The sequence below is a fragment of the Sphaeramia orbicularis genome, chromosome 22 (genome assembly GCF_902148855.1).
Source record: "Sphaeramia orbicularis chromosome 22, fSphaOr1.1, whole genome shotgun sequence".
NCBI lineage: Eukaryota > Metazoa > Chordata > Actinopteri > Kurtiformes > Apogonidae > Sphaeramia > Sphaeramia orbicularis.
The window spans coordinates 12,495,258-12,512,199 of NC_043978.1; the positions used below are offsets into that span (position 1 = coordinate 12,495,258).

Sequence of the window (16,942 nt, forward strand, 5' to 3'; positions counted from 1 at the left end):
TGGCATGTCACTTCAGGATGCTGTGGTAGCCATGCTGATTCAGGTTGCCTTTAATCTTGAATAAATCCCCAACAGTGTCACCAGCAAAGCACCCCCACACCATCACACCTCCCCCTCCATGCTTCACGGTGGGAACCAGGCATGTAGCATCCATCCGTTCACCTTTTCTGCGTCGCACAAAGACACGGCGGTTGGATCCAAAGATCTGAAATTTGGACTCATCAGACCAAAGCACAGATTTCCACTGGTCTAATGTCCATTCCTTGGGTTTCTTGGCCCAAATAAATCTCTTCTGTTTGTTGCCTCTCCTGAGCAGTGGTTTCCTAGCAGCTATTTGACCATGAAGGCCTGATTCACGCAGTCTCCTCTTAACAGTTGTTGTAGAGATGTGTCTGCTGCTAGAGCTCTGTGTGGTATTCATCTGGTCTCTAATCTGAGCTGCTGTTAATTTGCGATTTCTGAGGCTGGTGACTCAGATGAACTTATCTTCAGCATCAGAGGTGACTCTTGGTCTTCCTTTCCTGGGGCGGTCCTCATGTGAGCCAGTTTCGTTGGAGCGCTTGATGGTTTTTGCGACTGCACTTGGGGACACATTCAAAGTTTTTGAAATTTTCTAGACTGACTGACCTTCATTTCTTAAAGTAATGATGACCACTCGTTTGTCTTTACTTAGCTGATTGGTTCTCGCCATAATATGTATTCTAACAGTTGTCCAATAGGGCTGTCAGCTGTGCATCAACCTGACTTCTGCACAACACAACTGATGGTCCCAACCCCATCAATAAGGCAAGAAATTCCACGAAGTAACCCTGATGAGGCACACCTGTGAAGTGGAAACCATTTCAGGTGACTACCTCTGGAAGCTCATCAAGAGAATGCCAAGAGTGTGCAAGGCAGTCATCAGAGCTAAGGGTGGCTACTTTGAAGAAACTAGAATATAAGAGATGTTTTCAGTTATTTCACACTTTTTTGGTAAGTACATAATTCCACATGTGTTCATTCACAGTTTTGATGCCTTCAGTGAGAATCTACAATGTAAATAGTCATGAAAATAAAGAAAATGCGAAGAATGAGAAGGTGTGTCCAAACTTTTGGCCTGTACTGTACACGTAAAACAAACAGTCATATAAATTTGAATAAAAAAGTGTTTAAAAGGTGTTTAAAAGGAGAGTGCAAATACAGTTTGGTATGAATGTAGAGCAAATGGTTATAAATATATTAAAAAATACAGGGTGACACAAAAAAACAGGAACTTTTTAACAATCCAATAAAACCAAGAGTGATGGAAAACAAATATTTTATTCATAGTAATTGAAACCTTAAAACATGCCATTTAAGAAACAATGATGGAATTTTCATGTTTTAAAAATTCCTTCCTGTAGATGGCGTCCTCCTGTACGAATGCATTCTTGAAATCTGCTGTTGAGATTCCTCATTGACCGCTGCAACATCTCAGCTGGGATACTGTGAATTTCATCCTGAATTCTCTGTTTTAACTCATCCAGAGTTCTTGGTCCAGTCGTGTACACTTTACTCTTGAGATAGCCCCACAAGAAAAAATCACAAACGGACAAATCTGGCGATCTAGGGGGCCAGGGAACGTTACCGAATCTTGAGATCACACGGTTACCGAACAGTTCTCACACAGCTGCCAATGGTTACTATGAACCAAAAACCCAAAAAAACGGGAATTTTTGAAGTGCGTATTGGCAGACATGAGCAAGTGGCAGCACTGCGAGACAGTGACCTTGAGCAAGTAAACACACCCCCATTTCAGTAACCATTGGCGGCTGTGCGAGAATTGTTTGGTAACCGTGTGATCTCAAGATTCGGTAACGTTCCCTGGCCCCCTAGATCGCCAGATTTGTCTGTTTGTGATTTTTTTCTTGTGGGGCTATCTCAAGAGTAAAGTGTACACGACTCAACCAAGAACTCTGGATGAGTTAAAACAGAGAATTCAGGATGAAATTCACAGTATCCCAGCTGAGATGTTGCAGCGGTCAATGAGGAATCTCAACAGCAGATTTCAAGAATGCATTCGTACAGGAGGACGCCATCTACAGGAAGGAATTTAAAAAAAATTAAAATTCCATCATTGTTTCTTAAATGGCATGTTTTAAGGTTTCAATTACTATGAATAAAATATTTTTCTTCCATCACTCTTGGTTTTATTGGATTGTTAAAAAGTTCCCATTTTTTTGTGTCACCCTGTATAAATATGGTACCTATAGACAGTGATGGACAACATAAATGGAAAAACAAACACTCACAGCAGTCAGTGTCCGCAATACGAATTGCCTCTTCGTGTCCAGGCTTTTTCAAGGAATCTTCAGAGTTGTTACACGTATGTGTTTACATAAATGGTAGATAAGTCCACGTCTCAGCTGGCGCCACTGTGTCCTTGAAGAAGCCTTGTCACTGTAAGATGGCTTTTCACAGCTTGTATGAACTTTATACAGAGTAAAAGTGTGTGCAAAGTTCACATATAGCATAGTATGGATGAAATAGTGAAAAAGGAATATAGGTAAAAAGAAATTACTAGTATAGATCCACATTAACAAACAAAAAAAAGCATCATTTTCTTGTGGGAAGACACCAAAACCCTGCTCACCTCTAGAACCCTTTGAACCGTCTGAACCTACTGAAAAGTAGCTGGCAGTTTCATCTACATCTATAAGATTATTATACAGTTGCAGAAAAAATTATTAGACCACCCTTGATTTCTTCAGTTTCTTGTTCATTTTAATGCCTGGTCCAACTAAAGGTCCATTTGTTTGGACAAATATAATGATAACAACAAAAACAGCTCATAGTAGTTTAATTTCAGAGCTGATATCTATCCATTTAACGTGTTTTCTTGATAATAACCAAAATCACTTCAGTTCTTCCATCACTATCTATGGCATTGTACTGACAAAAACAGTGCTTTTAGACATTCCATGTTTTCTTTTCTGTGTTTTTTAGTCACATGATACACACAGGAGTTAGTACTGGATTATATAACCATTGCTTTTGATGACTTTTGATGGTCTAATAATTTTTTCCTCGACTGTATAGTAGTATAATACTAACAGGGAGATCTTATTTTGGTAATACATGTATTTTAATGTACAAGTAAGGTTTTAAATACACAATGGGACTATCTCTATTGTGTATATTAGTACTTTTACTAAAGGAAATGATATGAACACTTTTAACTTATCTGGTTTTGTTGACACAGTTCAGTTAAGGATTGTAACCGATTGACACGAGAATCTAATAATGCTTGTATCTTAAAAGAATAACAAACAGTCAAACAAAAGCCTGAACATGAATGTCTAAAACAGTGAAAAACATGAAACGCTCTCGTTAGAGCTGTGTGTATGTTTGTAGCATCGCTGACCTGTTAGAAAAGCATCTCAACTTTTCTTGGACTCAGAAAATCGAGACTGTTTTCAGTTTTGTGATGCTGCATTTTCCAGTGAATCCAAGACAGTTCACGAAAAAATTGTAAAAGGAAATAAAGCTGACAAACAGATGCAGTGGAGTAAAAACTAACTGAATATGAGATGTAGAAATATAAGGATAAAGCTGCAGAAAATGAAAAAAAAACAAAACAAAACTGCAAGTGCGTCAGATCCATTAAGAACAATAATATATTCTCACACATGATGTTGTTTTATGTCATTTATTCATTTTTGTATTGATTTAACCCTCCAGTATCCTGTCCAGCAAGGCCCTTACTAAGCATCAAGTGTGCGTTTTTCGCACACTTGTGGAATAATGTCAAAAAATTTCCATACAGTTTGTTTTTAATTCTTTTACACTTTTTTCTATTTCATCAACTTGAGCTGTAAATAAAAATACCAAATACTCAATAATTGTCACATTTTTTTTAACCCTTTAAATGCTGTTTGTAATGTAAACAAACCATTTTTTGGATGCAAAAAACACACAAATATTTTTTTTTTCAATATACTACATAAAAAGTGGATCATATATTATTTGATTTTTTCATCCTGGCAAATGTCAATGACTAACTCCAGCACTGGTTAATTTGCATTATTTTTGGCGCTAGGTCAAATGTTCAAAAATACTAGCCTCTGTCACCAAGTGTGCGTAAAATGCACACTTATAAATCAAACTATTAAATATTATATATTGATTTATTTTTCTGCTCTAATTTGATTTTATTTTAGTAAATCAAAGTCAGCCCTAATCATACATATCAAATGGAAGAAATAGTGCGTTTTAGGCACACTTGGGAGACAGATGCTAGTCTTGTAATTTTCTTTTGTTTACAATGTGCAAATTTTAGTCAGTGGTCAGAATTTTAAAGATCATGCAAAAATGAACAACTTTTGAATTCTAACCTTATTTAAATTGTGAAAAATAATATGAAGTTTTTTAACATGAAGTGCAAAGTGTGCTGTTACGTTATCCCTGCCCTCTTTACTCCAATTCACTTAATTTATTTGAAGTACCATATTTTTTGCTTTTGTTGTACACATCTGTCTCATTGTGTTGCTTCTGTTTTAGTGTTTTTACTTGCTTCTTGTATCCTACTGTTGTGCCCTCTGTCAAAGCCCTCTGTAAACTTTGTTTTAAAGGTGCTATACAAACAAAGCTATTATTATTATTATTATTATTATTATTATTATTATTATTATTATTATTATTATTATATTTGGTTTGATTCCGTCAGTGTTTTACTCTCTAATGCAGGAGTGTCAAACTCATTTTCTTTCAGGTTCCACATTCAGCCCGATTTGATCTCCAGTGGGCCGGACCAATAAAATAATAACATAATAACCTATAAATAATGACAACTCCAAATTTTTATCTTTGTTTTAGTGCAAAAACCCCCCATTAAATTATGAAAATACTTACTTTTAAAAACTATCTAAATAAAAAAGATGTGAATAACCTGAAAAACCTAAAATTTCTTAAGAAAAATAAGTGCAATTTTAATAATATTATGCCTCAACTCATCATTTCTACATGTGCATTATGGATCGGATCTACAAAGACACTAAACACTTAGTAACAGGCAACAAATAGTTAAAATTTTGCTTAATTTTCTTTAGACATTTCAGGTTGTTCATATTTGTTCAGATTATTCACATTTTATTGTTACAGGATAGTTTGTAAATGTATATATTTTCATAATTTAAGGTTATTTTTTGCACTAAAACAAATACAAACATTTGAAGTTGTCATTATTTATAGGCATAATATAATATTTTTTCCACATCAAACCAAGAAGAAAATACAGTCATTATTTTTTGTCGGTTACTGTGTTATTATTTGGCTGTAGATCCTATTGGTCTGTATGTGGAACCTGAACTAAAATGAGTTCCACACCTTTGACTGTGGAATTTTTGAACTTTGTAAATTCATCCCACGGGCCTGATTGGAACATTTGGCCCCTGGGTCGCATATTTGAGACCCCTGATCTAATGTATCACACTTTTTTACACTGTGAAATAACACTGTGGACTTTAACAACTCTGAATAAAAGCAGGCCACTTCAGAGTAAAATGTTCTGCCTTTAAAACAGATTTCAAGGTTTTTCTGCAGCAGCAAACGCTCTGAATCCTCATTAGACCTGTTCCGTCAATTTAGAAATTAGAATATCACCTCTGAGTTCAGGTTGGATTAGACCGCAGTGTCTCATTTCAACATATTTGGGTCTAAATGAGTGTGAAATAATTTACTGTCCTCGTCTGCGAATACTGAAATGAGTCTTTGAGCTGAACGTGAGCAGAGGATTCAGAGATGAATAATGAATAAATGGAGCTGATCTCTGGGAAAGTTTTGTTGGAAAGTTTGAGATGCGGTGTTTACAAAGCTTTGGTCTAAAAAGACAAAATCACGAGCTCAGAAAAACATCTCAGCTAATTACAAATATTCAACTGCAATACATTTGGGGATGGAGATACAGTTATTAAAGCTGTAGGTCATTGATCATGTATTTAATCTGAGTTACAGGGTGGGGAAGCAAAATTTACAATGAACATTTAGTTGTTTTTTCTCAGCAGGCACTACGTCAACTTTATACCACTATAAAACACAAAATAGAATAGAATATGGCGCATTGCTGTAGATTAAACCACTAACAGTTGATCAAATGAAGCTCTCTGATGTAATTTCACTACAAAGATGCTACTGATAACAAATCTAATAGGGATTATTGATTCCTGGGATTAGATTCATAATATAACTTTTCCAAAAATGTAAATAACCTCATTCTGCATAGCTATGGAAAGGCTCCTGTACACAATTAAAGGGAAAACTCATATCTTCCACATGATATGGAATTCATTTCCCAAGTTTTTAGAATCAAGGCCTGATATCTCATCATCATAACTCTTTTTTTTTTTGATTATTGTTGTTAAATGATGTTTGATTATCTATCAGACATACAAAAATGGATATTGACAAGTATTCAAGTCCCTATTAGTTACATTGTCTGTCAATTATTACTTTATTTACTTTCATTGCTGTTTCAAAATTCACAGGTAGTCTGGGGCAAGGTTATTATTGTTAACGAAAACTGTCGAAATGACGAAAACTAGAATTGTGAAAACATTTTTGTTAACTGAAATAAATAAAAACTATAAATAAAAGAAAAAAACGGTAACTAACTGAAACTGTATTGTGTATTTACAAAACTAACTAAAACGGATAAAAATTATGGATAAAATTCCCTTTGTTTTCGTCTTTGTCAGTGTCGGCTTGATATGAAATCAATTTATTTCCCTCAAGCAGTTTTAGCTGCTGGCACCGTATGATATTTAACTTCACTTCTCGTCACTTATCGTTTTGAGTCATCTTTTCGTCCCCACTCTACCTGGAAACATGGAGACTAAAGGTGGGCGAAAACAGCAGAGTCCTGTCTGGGATTTATTTGAATACGACGGAGAAGAAGAGAAAAGATATGAAAAAGAAAAGCACTCGGAGAGCACAGACCTCCGCCAAGACAGATCTGCCCCCCCCCCCAAACACCGCCAAATTTTAATCATTTCTTCCTTGTGCCAGTGTCAACATTTCCTGAAAATTTCACGAAAATCTGTCCATAACTTTTTGAGTTATCTTGTTAACAAACAAACAAACATGCACACACCCAAACACACAAAGTAAAGTGATCACAATACCTCCTGGCAGAGGTAAAAAACTAAAACTAAACTAAAACTAAGCATTTAGAAAATAACAAAAACTAAAAATCAAATTAGAAATCAATTTATTTCCCTCAAGCAATTTTAGCTGCTGGCACCGTATGATATTTAACGGTCCATCACTTCTCATCACTTGTCATTTAGAGTCTGCTTTTCATCCCCACTCTACCTGGAAACATGGAGACTAAAGGTGGGCGAAAACAGCAGAGTCCTGTCTGGGATTTATTTGAATACGACGGACAAGAAGATAAAAAATATTAAAAAAAAAAAAAAAACCAAATAATTTAGAAAATAACAAAAACTAATAAAAACTAGCAAACCTGCTCTAAAAACTAATTAAAATTAACTGAATTAGAGAGAAAAAAAGTCAAAATTAATAAAACTAAACTATAATGAAAAATCCAAAACTATTACAGGGTGGGGAAGCAAAATTTACAATGAACATTTAGTTGTTTTTTCTCAGCAGGCACTACGTCAATTGTTTTGAAACCAAACATATATTAATGTCATAATCATACCTAACACTATTATCCATACCTTTTCAGAAACTTTTGCCCATATGAGTAATCAGGAAAGCAAACGTCAAAGAGTGTGTGATTTGCTGAATGCACTCGTCACACCAAAGGAGATTTCAAAAATAGTTGGAGTGTCCATAAAGACTGTTTATAATGGAAAGAAGAGAATGACTATGAGCAAAACTATTACAAGAAAGTCTGGAAGATACTATTAAAGAAGAATGGGAGAAGTTGTCACCAGAATATTTGAGGAACACTTGCGCAAGTTTCAGGAAGTGTGTGAAGGCAGTTATTGAGAAAGAAGGAGGACACACAGAATAAAAACATTTTCTATTGTGTAAATTTTCTTGTGGCAAATAAATTCTCATGACTTTCAATAAACTAATTGGTCATACACTGTCTTTCAATCCCTGCCTCAAAATATTGTAAATTTTGCTTCCCCACCCTGTAGAGGTTCAATGTAGATGAATAAAAAACAGGAAACAGTAGTAATATTGAATACATTCAGTAACAGTTGAAGGAATTACAACAGGAAACAACGGAGGCTTTTTCTATAGTGCAGTAAAAACCAAGAATTACTGAGACACTTACAATATAAAGAAACTGAATCAGCTAAAACAAACAGAGCCAGAGGTAAAATGGAGTGGAATAAAAAATTCACATGGCCCCAGGGATAAAAATTTAGCAAACTTAAGCTTTTACCGCTCGTTGTTCCAGTTTGCAGGTTCATCATCAGTAAAACTACATTTCCCAGGAAGGACAAACGCAACTTAACAAAGAAAACAACATCCCATAATAACTTTATATGTTCATAATCAAATTCATCCATGTAGGAGAAACACTGACATTTAACCATCAGACTTCATTCTTTATATTTACAGCTGAGTCCAGTGGAGAAAACCCCAGAATGCATCTGTTTGTGTCACTTCCATCTGTGTATCATTTGTTCTTTTCATATTCAAAGAGCGCTAATGCCATTGAAGTCACAACGATTCTTACGAACAGTGGGTTTGTACCAGAAGCGATTTCTCATAGACTGCACAGTACGGTTGTGTTGACATTTCATTGACTACAAATGTGTTAGAACACGTTCAACTCACAGACGAGTTCGTTCAGAATCAGCTTTATCACAAATCCAGACTCGATGTTGTTCACTTCTCATACATTCCCGTGTCTCTGTTTTCTCATTCGATCTCTGCTCAGTGCATTTGTCCGTAGACGCCGGGCATCTATGGGCTTCAATGGGACTGAGTGGAACAGTTTTTTTCATTGCCTCAAAACTGGATGGTAATTGGATAAATGCCACGATGCTGTCCCGCCCACGGATGCTCGGCGTCTCTGGGGACGAATGGAGATGTGGGCGGAGCTCGGCCACGGCTGGACGCTGGGCTTCCACGTGCTGATTGGAGGATCAGTCCAAAGGCTGAATCGCGTTTGACTGACAGCTGTTTTCAGCTCTCCTCCTTCACTGACACAGTTCAGTTTAATACTGTCACACATTCTGCTGTGAAATCAGAGAAACCACTACCAAATTACTTCTTCATTTCTTGCACTGTAAATAAAACACACTCATTGTACTTCCTTGTTTCAATGCAACATAATTTCAATGTTTTCTTGTTTAGTTGGAATGATAAGGTCACTGACCATTTTCTTAAAAAGGAACGGAGGGCCCAATTTATGTTTAAATAACTTGACTTTTTTTTTTTATGTAAGCTGACAATGAGCTTCCCCTGTCCGAAAGACCAGCAGCCTCCACTGGTTCGTACAAAATCTGGACATCGTAGACATGCTCCCTCCACAAACGTCTACGAACTCCAGATTTCGTACGAACTGGAAGATTTGTACAAACCCAAAATCAATTAACCACTAGTTTTTCTTTTGTTTTGGAAAAGAAAATCCAATTACCAAAAGATACGCTGACCGACTGTCGACCATGGACACACTGTATTAGACAAAACAACAACACCTGGAAGATCCGGACCATTTTTTCAGTTGTGATGTTGTTCTCCTTCAGAATAACCCGTTTGCTGCCTCTGAATAACATGAAATTCTCCGTTATCGCAGAATGTATTATACAGAATACTAGCAAACCCACGACTGTCCAGAACAACACACCAAGAAGTCAGTAACTTCCAGGTCAAACCAGATATCAAAAATGTTGTCACGGTCTGTTGTCCGGCTCCTCCCTCTCCAGATTATCTCCTCGTTACCCATCATCTGACCCACCTGCTGAGCACTGCACAGCTGCAGCACATCACCCATTTGCCTTATTTAAGGCTTAGCATTGCAGCTGTGCAGCGCTGCTCCGTTCCTCTACGACACCCTCACCATAACCCGGACATTCACTTCATCTACTACGGACTCTGACCACTACCCAGGTTTTGTGTTTCTCATTGTGTTAGTTTTTATTTATGTTAAATAAACTTGCGTTTTTCCCTTCAATACCGTGCACTTGAGTCCTCTCATTTCCACCTCTGTGACAAATGTCAACATGAAGCCCCACATTTGGTCCATTTGCATATTTCCAATTTTTAATTTTTACGCACAATCGAAAGAATGAAAAACAATTCTTTTTTTGATTTTTGATTTGTACATGAATAATGAAATGAGTAATTTTTCGTTTTCCGATTGTGGATTCTCAAGTGAATATGAAAAGAACGAATGATACACGGATTCACTTCATTTCTTTGACTCTAAAAGTTGTTTGGCAGACCGGCAGAGTGACTCACTACTGCCTATAGTGGTCACCCCCCCCCAGCTCATCTTTGCAAATAAATCCACTTCATATCGGTCCAATCCAATACAGTGGTGTTTTTGGCAGAACTTCACTGACCTTTATTCTAAACACTGATGATAATGTTTGTTCTTTTTCATATTTATTTGACAGTATAAATCAGGGGTGTCAAAGTCATTTTAGTTCAGGGGCCACATTCGCCCCAATTTGATCTCCAGTGGGCCAGACCAGTAAAATAATAGCAGTGAAAAAAGTAAAATTACATTATGATCAGGTTTACATCTACAAAGTTACCTTAAAATCTGAATAACATGAACAACTTGACTTGTCTTCAGAAAAACAAGTGCAATTTTAACAATATTATGCCTCGGTTTATCAGTTTATCATTTACACATGTGCATTACAATCGCACAAAACACTTAGTAACAGGCAGAATATTGGTAAAATTGTAATTACTTTTCTTAAGACATTTCTGTTTGTTCATATTTGTGCAGGTTATTCACATTTTTTGTAAAAGTATAGTTTGGTAATATAAACATTTTCATGTAATTTCACTTTTTTTACACCAAAAAAACAAAGAGAGAATTTGGGGTTGTCATTATTCATAGGATATTCCAATAATATTTTACTGGTTCTGATCCACTTGAAATCTAATTGGACTGTATGTGTCTGTATGTGGAACCTGAATTAAAATGATTCTGACACCATTAATTGTTAATATCTTCAGTGTAATTTTTACATTTCACAAATTCATCCCGCAGGCCGGATTGGACCCTTTGGCGGGCCGGATTTGGCCCCCGGGCCGTATGTTTGACACCTGTGGTATAAATACTACACAGAACCTCTTCAAAGGTAGAAATATAACGTCCTAAGAACCTCCCTCTTTGACGGTCTGTTCTGATTCGCAGAAGCCCATCCTGGACCCGCCCTTCATCGAGTCCTACCAGAGGGTCTGCACCTACAACCAGACCCGCCTGGTGACGGTGAAGCTGCCCAACTGCCAGCCCCACGTCGACCCCTCCTACACCTACCCCGTGGCCCTCAGGTGTGACTGCGGGGTGTGTCAGACCAGCACCACTGAATGCATAACCTCTGTTTAACACCTCCACATTGACTTCCACCCATCACCCTTTCCTCTTCAACATTCACTCCAAAAACTTTATATTCACTCAGATTCAGTGTTTTCTACTCAATAAACAGATTTTCTCTGCTTTGGCATTAGCTGTTGTTTCTGCTCCTAACACCACGATCATAAATACTCAGGTTAATCACATTTAAGGGAAGTGATGGTAAGTGTTTTCTGTCCACTAGTGGCATGGGGATGAGTGGTCTGATTAATTCAAGAGGGAAAAATAATTTACAGTCTACAAACTGTTGTGTCTGGCTGTGGAAGAAAGTTGAAAAAATCTGATGCAATAACAACAACAATCAGAGCTGGAATATACAGTATGTGGACAAAAGTATGTGGACACGTTGAATTCAGGTGTTTCTTTTCTAACAGGGGTCTGGGATACAAAACAATAATGACTAATGTCAGAATACAGGGTGGGGAAGCAAAATTTACAATATTTTGAGGCAGGGATTGAAAGACAGTGTATGACCAATTAGTTTATTGAAAGTCATGAGAATTTATTTGCCACAAGAAAATTTACACAATAGAAAATGTTTTTATTCTATGTGTCCTCCTTCTTTCTCAATAACTGCCTTCACACGCTTCCTGAAACTTGCGCAAGTGTTCCTCAAATATTCAGGTGACAACTTCTCCCATTCTTCTTTAATAGTATCTTCCAGACTTTCTCGTAATAGTTTTGCTCATAGTCATTCTCTTCTTTCCATTATAAACAGTCTTTATGGACACTCCAACTATTTTTGAAATCTCCTTTGGTGTGACGAGTGCATTCAGCAAATCACACACTCTTTGACGTTTGCTTTCCTGATTACTCATATGGGCAAAAGTTTCTGAAAAGGTATGGATAATAGTGTTAGGTATGATTATGACATCAATATATGTTTGGTTTCAAAACAATTGATGTAGTGCCTGCTGAGAAAAAACAACTAAATGTTCGTTGTAAATTTTGCTTCCCCACCCTGTATACTTTGATATTGTAGCATTTAATTTGAATATTATTTTATTTCCAAATCATTAATTTTTGTTTATTATTTTGAAATTTGTTTATGTTGTAATTTACATATTATTTCATTAATTATTTAGTCAGTTTATATTATATTTTCTTTTATTATGTTTCTTCTTGCCTTTCTTAATATTTTGGTTCCTGCCTATTGTTTGTGGTACGACCTGTTTTGGTGTGACACGAGAGTTATGTCCATGGTGGGGCGTGAGCAGCGTATGTTGTGCTGAGCTGCTGACAATAAAGCCGGCTGAAACTGTCCTGCCGTTTGGTGATTATTAGCACGGAAGATAGCAAAACTCAACACCAAGAATACCATTGTAACCCGCCTTACCCACAGCCCCGGTGAGACAAGCAATATTACAAGGTTACAATATTATGGGACAAATATCATTTCATTGGTTAGTTTGGTTTAAATTCTTATCTTTGTTTCCAAAATGCCTCAGAGATGGTTTGGACTTAATTTTTCTCAACAGTGATGTTTTTTTTATTTATTTATTTATTTATTTATTTTTATTATTCGTGACAATGATTTTATATGTTCTTCGTCTAAATTTCTGAAATATTTTTCCTGCTATGAGTGTATAGCATATTTTTCTACCACAACTGACCATCTACTTTCTTCACATCTCACTAAGGAAGGAAAATCTACCATTAAACTTCAAAGAAATATTGATGGTTCTATGTAAAATCAGCATAAACAGGACATCTTACAGCTGTAGACATGATGTTTCCCAATATTTCTGTCCATAAAGTCTATAAACATCAATATTTCGTATTGATAGATGGATAATTGAGAAATAAAAATGAGAAAAAATAACAACATAAGGAAAAAAATGGACTACCATAAGTATCGATATGAGTAAAGACCAAAAAATAAGTTAGTTTGGTTTAAATTCTTATCTTTGTTTCCAAAACGCCTCAGAGATGGTTTGGACATAATTTCTCTCAACATTCATTTAGTGTTTTTTCATGACATGATGAAATGACATGATTTTAAAGCAACGTATGACTTAAAAATAGAAAATACACTATGTGGACAAAAGTATGTGGACATGTTGAATTCAGGTGTTTGTTTTCTAGCATGGCTCTGGGATACAAAACAATAATAACTAATGTCAGAATATAGTTTTATATTATGGGACAAATATCATTTCATTGGTTAGTTTGGTTCAAATTCTTATCTTTGTTTCCAAAATGCCTCAGAGATGGTTTGGACTTAATTTTTCTCAACAGTGATGTTTTTTTTTATTTATTTATTTATTTATTTTTATTATTCGTGACAATGATTTTATATGTTCTTCGTCTAAATTTCTGAAATATTTTTCCTGCTATGAGTGTATAGCATATTTTTCTACCACAACTGACCATCTACTTTCTTCACATCTCACTAAGGAAGGAAAATCTACCATTAAACTTCAAAGAAATATTGATGGTTCTATGTAAAATCAGCGTAAACAGGACATCTTACAGCTGTAGACATGATGTGTCCCAATATTTCTGTCCATAAAGTCTATAAACATCAATATTTCCTATTGATAGATGGATAATTGAGAAATAAAAATAAGAAAAAATAACAACATAAGGCAAAAAATGGACTACCATAAGTATCGATATGAGTAAAGACCAAAAAATAAGTTAGTTTGGTTTAAATTCTTATCTTTGCTTCCAAAACGCCTCAGAGATGGTTTGGACATACTTTCTCTCAACATTCATTTAGTTTTTTTCATGACATGATGAAATGACATGATTTTAAAGCAACGTATGACTCAGAAAAAGAAAATACACTATATGGACAAAAGTATGTGGACATGTTGAATTCAGGTGTTTCTTTTCTAACAGGGGTCTGGGATACAAAACAATAATGACTAATGTCAGAATATAGTTTTATATTATGGGATTAATATCATTGCATCAGAAAGGAAATATTGATGTTTTTATCTCAAATCATCATGAACAGGACATCTTACAGCTGTAGACATGATGTGTCCCAATATTTTTGTCCATATATTTTATATACATCAGTATTTCCTTGATACGAAGAAAGTACATGGTTAGTTGTGGTAGAAAATTATTATATGTAGTCAGAGCAGGAAAAATATTTTAGAAATTTAGAGGAAGAACATTTAAAGCAGGAACCCTGGTGATATCCTAGTTATCACTAATCCATCTTCGTGACAAAATCTCCAAAAAGGCCAGAGTGACATTTAGGTTTGTTATGTAAACAGTCAGACTGTGTTTATGATGGAGTCGTCTTCGAAAGTGTTCACCATGAGGGAAGTGATTTAGGTGCAGAAGCCCAGAAAGACTAATGGATTACTGATAATACTCTACTACTCTAATCTACTTTCTTCACATCAAGGAAATATTGATGTTTCTAAACTATATGGACAAAAGTATTGGGACACATCATGTCTACAGCTGTAAGATATCCTGTTCGTGATAATTTAAGATAAAAACATCAATATATCCTTTCCGATGCAATGATATTTATCCCATAATATACAACTATATTCTGACATTAGTCATTATTGTTTCGTATCCTAGACCCCTGTTAGAAAACAAACACCTGAATTCAATGTGTCCACATACTTTTGTCCATATAGTGTATTTTCTATTCACTAGTGGCGTGGGAATGACTGGTTTTGTTAATTTAAGTGGAAAATATAATTTAGAGTCTACAAACTGTTGTCTGGCTGTGATGAGATGCAAAACAACATAAATCAGTGCTGGAATATATAAGATAAAATACCTGTACACTGTAAGCCCCGATAAGTAGAGTTTACTCAAAAAATTTGAGGCAAGTGATCGCACTTAAATGATTTGAGTAATGATCGACTAATCAATTGGTTTAAGTAGGTTCAACTTTAATGCTAAAAGTATTGCACTTAAACTATTAAGTAGAAAACACTAAAAGACAAGTTATTTGTACTTTAAATCTGTTGTAAAATCAACCCCACTATCCAACCATTCAACTCAGCATTTTAGGTTACACTGACTAATTTTCTCAATGGCAGCCAGATTGATTAAGCAAATTTTTTTAAATTAATCAAACTCAAAATCCTATTCCTGACCAAAATAGTTATAAAATTAATCAACTTAAGATAGTGTAGTATGAATGGAAGATAGATAAATGTCATCTGCCAGTACAGGAAGTGCTCTTAATTAGACAAGACATTGAAATTTCCATTGTACAGTAACACTTGTAGATGAACAGTAAAGCCATAGTTCTTCCTATGGCTCTGACTCATGGTGCAGCTCTACAAAAATACAAAAACAAACACAAAAAGGCCAATAAACATTGCCATACACACAGGCCCGGACTGGCTAATCGGGAGGACCGGGACAATTCCCGGTGGGCCGGTATAATATTTGGGCCGCGAGGGCCGGAGTTCACTTTAAATATGTATTTAATATTTTATTTATTTATTTATTTTTGTTTTCTTCCTGTTTTTTTTGCGGACACACCATGACCTGGCGTAACATCTCCTTGCATACGGTTAGTAGCTCTGTACTGTAGCTGTGGAGCATATATGATCTGTGCTCTGCAGGCTGTGGATGGTCAGCTGTGTTTGCTGTTTGAAACATGGAGAATAGAAAGAGCAAGGGTGGTGTGGAGAAGGCAAGAATGAAAAAGAGGAAAGCTCTGGAAGCAAACGCAGCCAAATGTGCCAAAATCTGCAACTTTTTCACAAAAACGACCTCCGGTTGGAAACAACTAATAAGGACGATGAACCAGGTAAACCACCTTTCAAGTTAGTTAATTATCGAGTCAGTGAATTATGTGGCATTGTGACGTGGAACACAGCCCTGCGATGAACTGGCGACTTGTCCAGGGTGTACCTCGCCTTCGCCCCTATGTAGCTGGGATAGGCTCCAAGCGACCCCCGTGACCCTAGTGAGGATAAAGCGGGTTCAGAAAATGAATGAATGAATGAATGACGTGGAACATAACGTTATGTCATTTAAATAATAGTATGATGCGACGCCACGAAAGTGGGAAACTTTGTCTTGTAGCTCCTCAGAGTCAGAAAGCAGATCCAGCAGCAAACAGCAGCCATGAGCCCACAAGTCCAGAGTGGGCAGGTAGGACTGCTCAGAGAGGGAAGAGGATTAGAAGAAATAGGCTCCAGTGAAGAGTATGGTGTAGGCCTGTTCAGTATGAAAGGTGCTCTGAGATGCTCCAGGATTCAGCACTACATGAATGAAACTGACACCAAGGCTTTGAAAATAGAAGATTTGTGCTGAGAATTCTGAGCATTTTTAAACTGTGCTTTAGTGTCAGAAGCAGAGCCAGGAGCCAGTAGTGATGAGGGGATTGTTCCTGTCAGGATGGAAGGAAAAGGTGAGCTGTTGGAACAGACTGTGTGAACAAGCAGTAGTTCTACTAAAACCACTTTCTAGACC

At 36.2% G+C, this 16,942-nt stretch overlaps 1 protein-coding gene across 1 annotated transcript in view; it reads left to right on the forward strand.

Moving 5' to 3' along the window:
* Positions 1–11,624, forward strand: part of gphb5 (glycoprotein hormone subunit beta 5) — a 36,856-nt gene extending 25,232 nt beyond the window's left edge. The window contains exon 3 of the mRNA XM_030127240.1: positions 11,315–11,624. Coding sequence (XP_029983100.1) covers positions 11,315–11,506 — 192 coding nt within the window. The 3' untranslated portion in view covers positions 11,507–11,624. The remainder of the gene's footprint in view (positions 1–11,314) is intronic.
* Positions 11,625–16,942: the final 5,318 nt, after the last annotated feature.